At 46.2% G+C, this 11,127-nt stretch overlaps 5 protein-coding genes across 5 annotated transcripts; 3 read left to right on the top strand and 2 right to left on the bottom strand. All coding sequences in view use genetic code 12, as the record gives it.

Moving 5' to 3' along the window:
- Positions 1-164: 164 nt before the first annotated feature.
- On the bottom strand, positions 165-1,655 carry LODBEIA_P35350 (uncharacterized protein; the record flags this gene model as incomplete). Its single annotated transcript, XM_066973656.1, has 1 exon — positions 165-1,655. The coding sequence occupies one exon, from the start codon at positions 1,653-1,655 to the stop codon at positions 165-167; it is 1,491 nt and encodes a 496-aa protein (XP_066830473.1).
- Positions 1,656-2,484: 829 nt separating this feature from the next.
- On the top strand, positions 2,485-2,985 carry LODBEIA_P35340 (uncharacterized protein; the record flags this gene model as incomplete). Its single annotated transcript, XM_066973655.1, has 2 exons — positions 2,485-2,497; positions 2,555-2,985. 2 exons carry the CDS (start codon positions 2,485-2,487, stop codon positions 2,983-2,985), a joined length of 444 nt encoding a protein of 147 aa, XP_066830472.1.
- A 218-nt stretch (positions 2,986-3,203) lies between these two features.
- On the bottom strand, positions 3,204-4,130 carry LODBEIA_P35330 (uncharacterized protein; the record flags this gene model as incomplete). Its single annotated transcript, XM_066973654.1, has 1 exon — positions 3,204-4,130. The coding sequence occupies one exon, from the start codon at positions 4,128-4,130 to the stop codon at positions 3,204-3,206; it is 927 nt and encodes a 308-aa protein (XP_066830471.1).
- Positions 4,131-4,713: 583 nt separating this feature from the next.
- On the top strand, positions 4,714-5,673 carry LODBEIA_P35320 (uncharacterized protein; the record flags this gene model as incomplete). Its single annotated transcript, XM_066973653.1, has 1 exon — positions 4,714-5,673. The coding sequence occupies one exon, from the start codon at positions 4,714-4,716 to the stop codon at positions 5,671-5,673; it is 960 nt and encodes a 319-aa protein (XP_066830470.1).
- Positions 5,674-6,089: 416 nt separating this feature from the next.
- Positions 6,090-10,571, top strand: LODBEIA_P35310 (uncharacterized protein; the record flags this gene model as incomplete). Its single annotated transcript, XM_066973652.1, has 1 exon — positions 6,090-10,571. The coding sequence occupies one exon, from the start codon at positions 6,090-6,092 to the stop codon at positions 10,569-10,571; it is 4,482 nt and encodes a 1,493-aa protein (XP_066830469.1).
- Positions 10,572-11,127: the final 556 nt, after the last annotated feature.

Here is an 11,127-nt window from a genome sequence, read left to right as displayed (position 1 = left end):
ACCAAAAAAAAAAAAAAAATTGCGGGCGCCGCTTAACTTTAAAGCCTTTTCACGGCTGATGATGAGAGCTCTGTAATGGTCTATGGTCTATTATATATTATCTATTACTTATTAATCATTAATTGTTAATTCACCTTTAGTCTATCTAGCTGTATGACCAAGGGTCAGGTTTGCGAATAGTTGATCATGTTCTTCTTAAACATTTCAATAAAATGGTCGAAATTCTCATACTCCGTGTCCTCAAATGAGAAATCGTAATAGCTGAGGAGCAAATTCAACCCTCCAATCGGGGTAGTGATTGCGCTCAACATAAACTCCGATGCATAGGGGGCCATATCTTGTGAGAAAATCATATTGGTAATCGTCCACGTGTGCAGACCGCAATCATACTCTGGCAACTTCACCAACCCCAAATTCGAAATCTTGACGGCGTCAGCTTTCGGGAAGCCCAAATTTTGATCGAAAAATCGAGCATTTGAGCAATGGGTTAAATCGGCTGAATCTTTAAACCCCTTCATTTGGTTAAGCGCTCTGGTGTTGCTGATCCCTTGTAACAAATGCCGATTGATTTTCTCAACTAGTTCCCATGAAAATTCAGTAATTGGAGGCAAGTTCTCCTTAAAGCCCATGTGGGCCGAGGTTCCCAATATCTTGTATTTGGGATCACTCAACATCTTCCTGTACACTGGTGGTGCCTTTTCCGGGGTGAAATGCCTCCTCATTGCCATTGCAAACCTATGCGTGGTGTGCTCCGTGTCGCCAAAGATTGGTTGCAATGTAAGTGCTTGGATGATTTCAAGGTAGGGCGTAAGAGTCACCTTTTTGTCTCTGCATTTTTGCAAAATGGCCTTTGTTTCCTCGGTTGTGAAATTCATCAATTTAAAAGCAATTTCATGGGTGTCTAAAGCGTTGAACCTGCCCTTCCATTTCGTCGGAAAGTTTGGCGGTATCACTTTCTCGAAAAAGCAGTCATCTCCACAGGTATAGTCCAAGTCCATGTCTTCGAGAAACAAGTCCACTGGCGGTGGAAGTGAGTTTTTGATAAACTTTGCGTCTGTATGGATGTTGAATAGCGGTGTGTTTGGATCGAGCGATTCTAGCGACTCTGGGGTGATTCCATACTCCTTAAACAAATCTGACTTGGCGTCGCTATCAAAAAGGGCAAGATTTTCAAGAAACACCTCGTGAAAGTAGTTGCCAACCACCCCGTCTGCGATGGTATGCTCAAATGCGGCTGACAAATCAAAATCTCCAACAAGGGTCAATTTGAACAATGGCTTTGCAACGTAGAGGGCAAAAGTGAGCTCATTAATCTTTTTGAAAAACTTTTCGTTAACGACACCATTGTCTATGTAGCCTGCTGGCTCAACAATTTCAAGCACACCGCCCAATTCCATTTTGTCGAGGAGTTTGTACACATAGCAGCTTCCATCCTCGTCAAATTGCACGTTGGTCAAAAGAATCGGGTAATCCAAAAGCGTCTTCTTTAACGCCAAGTAAAACAACCGCAAGTCCAGTTTCAAACTGCGATTGTAAGTGGCTGTTACTTGGAAACTGCGATAACAACCAGAAGCCGTCCTCGACCTGAAGAAATTCTCCACGACGCTCAACGGCCTTGTGGTTAGTAGCCCCTCGACATTTTCAGCGATGGCCATTTTCTTTGCTTCTTGTTGTTTTTGATCTCGGGCAAGAATTTAATTTGCCTGGAAATGTGTGATCCAGAGCTGGTCTCATATCTGATATATATATGGATATTCGGGCAAGAAGCGTCTTACCTTATACTTATGCTCCTCCCATTCGAGAATCAAGCGCTAAAACGGTGAGCGTGTGTGCTGTGACTAACAAACCAGATATTTGCCGCAGTGCCTATTGTTCATGGCGATAGTTGATACGAGCAGAAGAACACCAACAGAAGTCAATAATAGATCGGCTTTCGCTTCTGACTTCTGGAGCTTATCGATATTGTATCTTTGCACTATCCTCCCCTATTCCCATCCTTTTCTTCCCCCCTTCTGGTTTCGAGACAAGGTGCCACCAGTGGAAGAGGTGGCGGATATAGATCCTTACCTGAGAACAGCATGGCAGGAAAGAGCGTGCGCGCCTGAGTAAATGAATGCCTTTGAGCAATCACTAGCACCCGCCTCCCAACACGAAAACGTTAGCCTATCGGGATCTTCAACGTCATGACATCTTCCATCTGGCAGTCTCCTTGTCATCATGAATTGAGGACACACTACGCTGTTGTGTCTCTTCAACTCTTTTATCGTTGGTGTTATCGCGATTCAAAGAATGGTGTACCTTCTATTTTGTTGATTTTATTTTATTTTTTGCTGGTGATTTCTAGGATTGCCTCCGCTTTTAACCGCGAGAGTGTCAAACCTTCACTTCCTCTTATCATTTGACGATACAGAGCTATTGATAGCTACTACTCAACTCAAAGGATATTAGTTGAGACAGCCAGAACCACCGCCAGGAAAGCATAAGATGCCGTTTTTTGGTACGTTGCTTAGCAGCATCCCCTCTTGTGAGCAGCGCCCTACTAACTCAAGGCCAGCAATTCCGTTTTCAGTGAAAGTTGCCCTTTTCATGGGTGCAGCAGTAGGTGCAGGTTTTGCGGTTTTGAACAACCAGCAAGTCATCTTGGAGACTGCAGAAGCGTTTTGCAATGCGGGTTCAAAACTCTGTCGACAGAAGTTGGAAGCTGCCAAAGTGAGAGCCGCGGGCGTTCGTTATGCCGACCAATTTGAAGATGGGCAGCTTGCTGATGCCGGGAAAGGCGAGGCGAGAGCAACTGGGTCCAACGTAAGAGACGATGACAGCAGTTCTGACCTGGTCAGTACCCCGGACACTACAGATTTCCTGGAGTTGGACACTTCAGAGTTCCTGGAGTTGGATACTGATTATGAGCGCGAGGACGATGAAGATTCAGAGGACGAAAAGCATAGCAACGTCCTGGACTTTCACAAAGTCTCTAGCTTGGACTGAAACATTGAAGCGGGCAGAGGGATACGGAAAATATTTTGTATTTTTTATATTTTTTTTGTTGATTAATTACTATTATTAGTATATATATTTTTATATATGGGGTATAGACCAGGTTGGATGCCTGGCAAGGAAGAAAGTTTGGATTTTTTGGAAAGTTGGAACATCATCGGATATTTTTGTTCTTTGTTTTTTTGTTTGGTTGTTTGTTTCAATCCATATTAGCTTAGGACTGCAAGAATCACCACTAATAGGAATATGGACACAGCAACTAGCAAAATGCAAGACCACTTGCCTCTTTTCCGTTGGTATGCATTCGCCTTTTGTAGCTCCCTGTCTGCTTGTTGCGTGTGGCCGTGTAGTTGAAGAATGTTATCCTCGATGGTGTTGATCTGCTCTCCTTGACGGTTTAGCAATTGGCCTAGATCCTTGAATATCGAGTTCACCTCCATAATACCATCTGCCACTTGCTGGATTTCCTGGTTCCTTTCTTCAGTTAGTAGTAGATGGTACTGCAATTCCGTTTGCTCGACTATATCAGGATCCTCCTGCTCCTGCTCCAAAAGCTGAACTTGCTGCTGGTGTTGTTGCTTACTCAGGCTCCCACTTGCGTCCCCGCTTGAGTTGTTGTTTTCTTGGTTCGCTACTGCATCAGCCACGGGCGTCACTCGCTTTTTGTCGGCGTATAATTTGGATAACTTGGCAAACTTCTTGACAAGTTCGTGGAATTCGGCGGTTAGTCTTTCCTTCATGATGATTTGCCGGCCCGAAACTTGCATCGCATTGCTACCGCCACTAGCGCTCCTCTCCGCCGACTTGTTCATCAAGAGAGACAATTCCCCAATGAGGGTCTCGATCGCCCTCTGAAGCTTCGAGATGTTACTCTGCAAGGCATCGGTGTTTGTGCGGAGCTCGAGCGAGTCTCTTTTGGTGCCGAGTTGCCTCCGCTGCGAGTCGAATTGCGACAACGACTGGCTGAAGCCCTGCAACAGACGGGAAGTCTTTTGGATAACAAAATCTAAGGTGTTGGAGCCGGGAACCTGTCCGTTTTCGTCGTGTGCGTCGTCGGATGCATAAGTTGCCGTGGGCTGGTCGGACTTAAGAAGCGGCTGCCTCTGAGCCTCGAGATCGATATTAGCGAAGGACATTCACTTGTCGATGGTAATAATAATGTCGTATAAGTATTCTTATTCCTTATTCCAACGGACACTTTTTAAGGAAATTCGGATCTCTTGCGTTCGTATGTGCGATAAATGAGATCTAGGAGCCCACCAGGCGTAAAAAAACACCACGCCAAAGAAAGATGAATCGACACTTGTGCGCAGAATCGCAGCAAAAAGAGAGATCTCCCTTCCCTCTTCTTACCATGACCAAGATTGAAGGAAAAAAAAATGCAAAATCAGTAGAAGCAAAAATTGGAAATCGCAAGAGATCCTTCAGAAAAGAAAGGCTTTAACGCTGGGGCCATGGAATTTTTCCGAGATGCGACGTTGAAACGTGAAAGATGGCAATAAATTCCCGTTTGATGGAAGGGGGTGGGAGAGTCGGATTAGGATGCACTTTCCATAATTCGATACGATAACCACGTTTTCTGCAGAAGTTGCCCATCCCAACGCCTTCTAATTGCTCGACAGTTAGATGTGTATATTTACATATATATATTACCACAGACAGACGCCATCGAAGAAAAACAAGGTCTGATGAGAGGGGGGAGAGATATTTTGGCATCCAATGAAACCTTTGTTACACCGCTTTTTGTTGGTGGTTTTTTTTAGCTTCTTCAGGCTTGCGTTAACGGCCCCTGCGAGTGACACGGGAAACGGGACCACGGTTGAAGCCGCTGATTTCTCGAAAGATGTCAATTCGCTAGTGGTGGCCTTGCAGGACTTCAATGCCCACCAACATCTCCCTACTTATATGCATGGCAGCAGACTTAGAACCTCGTCACAGCCAAGAATGCACATGACGAAACGGTCGGACATCCCCATCTTGGATAGCATGTTTGCCTACTTGGCCGATAGCGGATTTGCAATTACCTTTATTGATTTTGTGCTTTTGAGGCGCGAGTTGTTGCAAGTTGTCATCAACACCACCATTTGGGTGATAAGATTGAGGTTGATTAGCTTGCCCAACTTGTTGAGTGCTTTGGAAGACTCGGGGTTGGTTGTGCAGACGTTGCAGTTGGGTTTGGAAGACCCCGACATCATGCCCGGGTTGATTCGCATAACGCGCGAAGTCTTGAGCCAGACCGATCTCAGCAACGTCAATCTACTCAATAAGCGTGGGGACGAGACCCAGGGTGTGGCTGCGATTACCGCATCGAACAAACGATCAACAGTTTTCCACTGGGACTGGGAAAAGAGAGATAACCCAATCATGACGGAGCTATTCACGGCGTTGAAGGACTCGGGTTTGGCGGCTGCCGTGGTGAGCCATTTACTAACCAGCGAAAGATTGGTTGAAGCAAATGCCCATTTCCTCGTGTCTATCTTGGAGTCTCACGCTTTGAATCTAGCTGACTTGGTGCAAGCACTAAAGAAGTCGCGTTTTTTCTGGGGTTTGGCTAAACAGTTCATGAAGAATCCACAGGTTGTCAAGGAGCTCGGAAGCACGATAGTACTGCGCGTGGCCAAGGGGTTGATTCCAAAGCTGTTGATCACGGACTGGGAAGCCTTGGGCTTGGTTGGCTGAGCAAAAGTTGGTCGTCCTGGGGGTGATGGTGGTGGCGTTAATGCTGTATAAGTGGATGGGGGTTTTTTCCGTTTTTTTTTGTTTTATTTCGCAGCCAGTGCAGCAACGTCTTCTTTGGCTGGGGTGTCTTTTGTTTGTATATCGTTTCTGTATTGCATTTTGTACCGCGCGTCTTTATTTCTTTATATCAACCAACACAGCGGTTTTTTTTTTTGAAGTTTTCATGAGACGCGTTCAGCAAACATCACCAAGAAGCCACTGCCCTGCACTGCACTGCACTCACACAGACATAGACATTCACAGTTTTGATTCGGAGTCCGATTTCGATTTCGATTTCGATTTGCTCTTAGCTCCTTTTTTTTTTTTTTTTTCCTTTCTCCAAGTGAAACTTCTTGACGGGAATTTGAAATTATACCATGCTGTCGAGGCTTGCTAGACGTGAAAAGCTACAGCAGTTGAAAGAGGCCAGGAGAACCGGTGGAAATGTTGCCCTGGCTCAAGATGAAGAGACCGATTTCAACGAGATATACGACGAAGTGGACGAAGACACCTATCGAGAACAAAAGAGGAAGCAATTGATGGAAGATGATTTTGTTGTGGACGACAACGGAGAAGGATATGTTGACCATGGGGCCGACGAGTGGGACGAGGCGTCAAGGCCCAATTACTACTCGGATGAGGACGACGACGAGGAAGACAAGGACGTTCGCCAAACGTTTAAGAGACGGAGACAGAACCGGGACGGTCAGCGGCCGGTGAAGGTGGCGAAGACTGCTACAATCAACAAATTTTTCAAGCCGTCCAGTGGTGTCGAAGTCGCCAAGAAGGCCAGCACCAACATCGACGATATTCTTGACGATTTCCACGACGATAAAGAAAAGAAACGACCCGGAGTGCCCAAGCCGTTCTCCGCCTCTAGTGCAAAGAACACCGAAACCAAGAAAAAGAAGAACCAAAAGGCGGCCTTTGGTTTCTCGACGGTGGCCCACAAACAACCCAAGTCTAAAGTGGCTGCATTCAATGCCTCGTCTGACTACACAATGGATTTTGATGATTTTGAACAGCCGTCTTCGCCGATCAAGACAGATGACAACCGTGCTAGAGACAATTTCAGCCCGCTTGCTTCTTCACCAAGTAAACAACTGCAACACGATGTCCAGGAAGTGCAAGTAGAGGCACCGGTAAAACAAGAGCCACTGTCAGCACAGCTAGGGGAGGAAAGTGACTCGGAGGATGACGTTATAGTCACAAAACGAGCAAGAGTCTCGGCGGTGAAAAGAGCAGCCAACGAGGCTATCGTTTCATCTGTCAAACCGTCACCAGTTGTGACAGCTCTGACGGCTCTGTCTTCCCTGCCTGTCTCGGCAGCTCCCAAACATAGCGTCGCAGTGTTCCAGAACCACACTGAAAAACTTGACCAAGGTAGGATCGATGATGAGAACGGGAAATTCAAAATGTTTTGGATGGACTATGCTGAAGTTGACAGCTCGCTCTTGTTGTTTGGGAAAATAAAAACCAAAGATGGCAAACTTGCATCGGGAGTCATCCAAGTGAATGGTCTTTGCCGTGAGCTATACATCTTGCCAAAGAAAAGTCGAGTCATTGGTGGTGAAGAAGACGTAGACGATGAAATGCAAACTATTACACCCGATGATGTGCGCGAGGAAATCACCCCAATTTTCATGGAGAACTATAAGCTCAACACGCTTAGAGCCAAAGCTGAAACCAAAAAGTATGCGTTTGAATTGGCACATATTCCAAAGGAAGCCGAGTACTTGAAAGTGCTCTTGCCGTACAGCGCCGCGACTAACAGGAACGCGTTACCGGCAGACGTGGAAGGTGAAACTTTCAAACACATTTTCGGCACCAACACCAACATGTTTGAGTCCTTTGTCACCCAGCGAAATATCATGGGCCCCTGTTGGCTCGAAGTAGAAGGAGGAGATTTCGAAGCTATTCAGAATTCATCGCATTGTCAAGTCGAGGTCTCGGTCGCTCTGCCGAACAAGATTACCCCGATAAATTCAAATGCCCCACCCACGCCAAATTTGACGTGCACATCCATCTCAGTCCAGACACTACTCGACCCCAAGAGGAACAAACAAGAGGTGGTTTCCGTCTCGTTAGCGACGTATTTCGATCTACCACAGGATGCGCCGATCCCGGAAAATTTAAAGCCAAACGACTGTGTCACGTTTGTGAGACCTCTTGGAGCCGGGCTGTCGTTTCCTCCTGGTATTGCGCAAATAGCCCGCAAGGAGAATTTCCAGTTGAAGACGTGTCCAAATGAAAAAGTTTTGTTGAATGCCGTGGCAGCCAAGATAAAAATGTTGGACCCGGACGTTTTCATCGGGCACAGGATGGAGAACATTTCCCTTGATGTCTTGGTGCATAGGATGCATGAAAACCTGGTGATGACGTGGTCTGCCCTTGGACGTAGGAACAGGAAGCAATGGCCACAGTCTATCAACAACAGCAACAATAATAAAAAGTCTAGTTTCAACAACAATTTACTTATTAGAGAGGTGTTTCAAGGGAGACTATTGTGCGACATTGCCAATGAGATGGGCCAATCCTTGACCACCAAATGCCAATCTTGGGACTTGTCGGAAATGTATGACGTAGTTTGCCACAAGAAGCACGAGCCGATGGATGTCAGCTTCCAGAATCCACGGTTTGCAGAAGATGCAACCTTGTTGATATTGGCCCTCAAGGAGAATGAGTTCAATGTGAGGATCACCGGTGAGATTGCTTTTGCTATTCAGATTCTCTCGTTGTCGAAGCAGTTGACCAACATTGCAGGCAACGCCTGGTCTCACACGTTGAGTGGTACAAGAGCTGGTCGAAACGAGTATATTTTGTTGCACGAGTTTAGGAAAAACAATTACATTGTGCCGGACAAGGAGGACAAGTTTCACAAGAATACCTCGTTTGAACAACAAGCAAAATTGGAGAATGTCACCGATGAAGTGTCAACACACACGTCCAACAAAAAGCCGAAATACCAAGGTGGTCTTGTTTTTGAGCCGGAAAAGGGGCTCCATAAAAACTATACCTTGGTTATGGATTTCAACTCCTTGTACCCCAGTATCATCCAAGAGTTCAACATCTGCTTCACGACAATTGATAGAGACGCGTTCAACGTCACGCATGATGAAGACAGAGACATGCCCAGTATCCCGGAGAATGACGCCGAGGCTGGCGTTTTGCCGCGCTTGTTGAACACCTTGGTGACGCGTCGTCGCGAAGTCAAAAAGTTGTTAAAGGATCCCAAAAACACCCCATTCCAAAGAGCGCAATACGATATCAAGCAGCAGGCACTCAAATTGACAGCCAACTCCATGTACGGTTGCTTGGGGTATGTGAATTCCAGGTTCTACGCCAAACCATTGGCGATGTTGGTCACCAACAAAGGAAGAGAGATTTTGATGGACACTAGACAGTTGGCAGAATCAAACGGATTGAGAGTGGTGTATGGTGACACCGACTCGGTGATGATCGACACTGGTGCTACTAGCTTCAACGATGCCATCAAAGTCGGCGAAGAGTTCAAGGTGCAGGTCAATGAGCGATACAAATTGTTGGAGATTGACATTGACAATGTGTTCAAAAGGCTATTGCTACACGCAAAGAAGAAGTACGCCGCCATGACTGCATCTATCGATCGATCAAATGGGGAAGAAGTCACAGCACTAGAAGTGAAGGGGCTCGATATGAGGAGACGGGAGTATTGTCAGCTTTCCAAGGAAATATCAACATATGTTTTGATGAAAATATTGTCGAGCGAAGATTCAGAGAACGCCTTGTCGGAAATCTACTCGCACTTGGAAGAAATGAGGGACAAGATCATGGCCCACGAGATTCCTCCCATCAAGTTCAAAATCAATACCAAATTGTCTAAAGATCCATCCTCGTACCCCAATGGGAAAAGCATGCCACAAGTTCAAGTTGCTTTGAGATTAAAGGAGCTGGGGAAAGTGATTAAAGCTGGCAGTGTCATCACCTATGCTATCACCGCGCCAGTCCTCGGCGAGGAGGACAATTTGTCAGTTGCCGAGAGGGCTAGAGCCATCAATGATCTTTTGGAAAAAGGGTCCAAGTACAAGCCTGATCCTGTTTACTATCTTGAGAAACAAATCTTTGCACCTGTGGAGAGGTTGTTGGACAAGATTGAGTCGGTAGACATGGTCCGCGTGGCCTCTTCTTTGGGAATTGACACCAAAAGGTACATCTTGAAAATCAAGAATGGGGATACTGATATCGCCTCGATGGAATCAAACATATCGGACACCGAGAGATTCAGACAGTCGAGCTACTTGGTCTTGCGTTGCAAATGTGGGCACCAATTCAGATTTGGTGGGATCCAGGCCTCCAAGGACTACCAAGTAAAGTTTAATGGAATCGTTTGCTCGAAATGCGACTTTACGTTCCCGCTCCTACGCGTCACGGCACAGTTGGAGCACACGATACGCACCCACATTTCCTTGTACTATGCCGGCTGGCTAGTGTGCGACGATTCATCGTGCGGCATAACCACCCGCCAGATTTCCGTTTACGGCAAGCGATGTATCGGTGCCTCGGGAAAAGGGTTGGATTGCAAAGGAGTCATGAGCTACAGGTACTCCGACCGGGCGTTGTACAACCAGCTACTCTACTTTTTGTCAATTTTCGACGTTGACAAGACCAAGCTGAAGAAATTGAGGCCCATCACGGATGCTCTTGAACGCGTGGTGGATGACGGCAAGGACGTGGAGTTGGCCGCAGGTCAGGTCGAGGCATTGGCCGAGCAGAATAAAGACGCGTTTGCTTGTTGTCAGGACGTGGTGCAAAAGTATTTGAGTGAGTGTGGACGTCGCTACGTCAATATGGGGTCGATTTTTGACTTTATGGGTGCATAGAAGGGAATGTATTTATATAATGTACGAGAGAATAAGAAAATAAACGAGCTTTTTGTGTTGTGTGGCCCCCCGTCCTGCGGCTTACTCTGTCTTCTACCGACGGCAATTGTCAATACAAAAGAGACTCTTTCTTTGCGCAACAACCTCGCCAGTTGGTTTACTGCGCATTCTCGTGTTTTTTGGCTCGTCATTTTCTTCGAAGCCGTGTGCCAAGGTCGAAGTAAATGGGTGGTGGTAACGTTGAAGATTGAACCGATCACGTGCCTCCAATTCTTTTTCAATGTCGCAAAAAAAAAAATCAAAAAAATGACAGACAAAGAAAATTGTCAAGAAAAACACCGGAGCCGTAGAGGGAAAAAAAAACAACCTTCAAAGCAAGATATATATATACACACATATACCTTGAAGGAGAACTCCACCACCTGCAAAAAAAAAAGTCCCTTATCCCATGGACAGTAATCACATCCCGTTTGCACTACCTGGTCATCCGAATAACCAACAGCTGCTGCTGCAGCTGCTGCAGAATTCTTCACAGGGAAGAATTGGAGGCATACCG

Source organism: Lodderomyces beijingensis, assembly GCF_963989305.1.
Source record: "Lodderomyces beijingensis strain CBS 14171 genome assembly, chromosome: 4".
Lineage (NCBI taxonomy): Eukaryota > Fungi > Ascomycota > Pichiomycetes > Serinales > Debaryomycetaceae > Lodderomyces > Lodderomyces beijingensis.
Note: the sequence above shows the minus strand (reverse complement) of the source record. Positions and strands in the feature narration are given on the sequence as shown.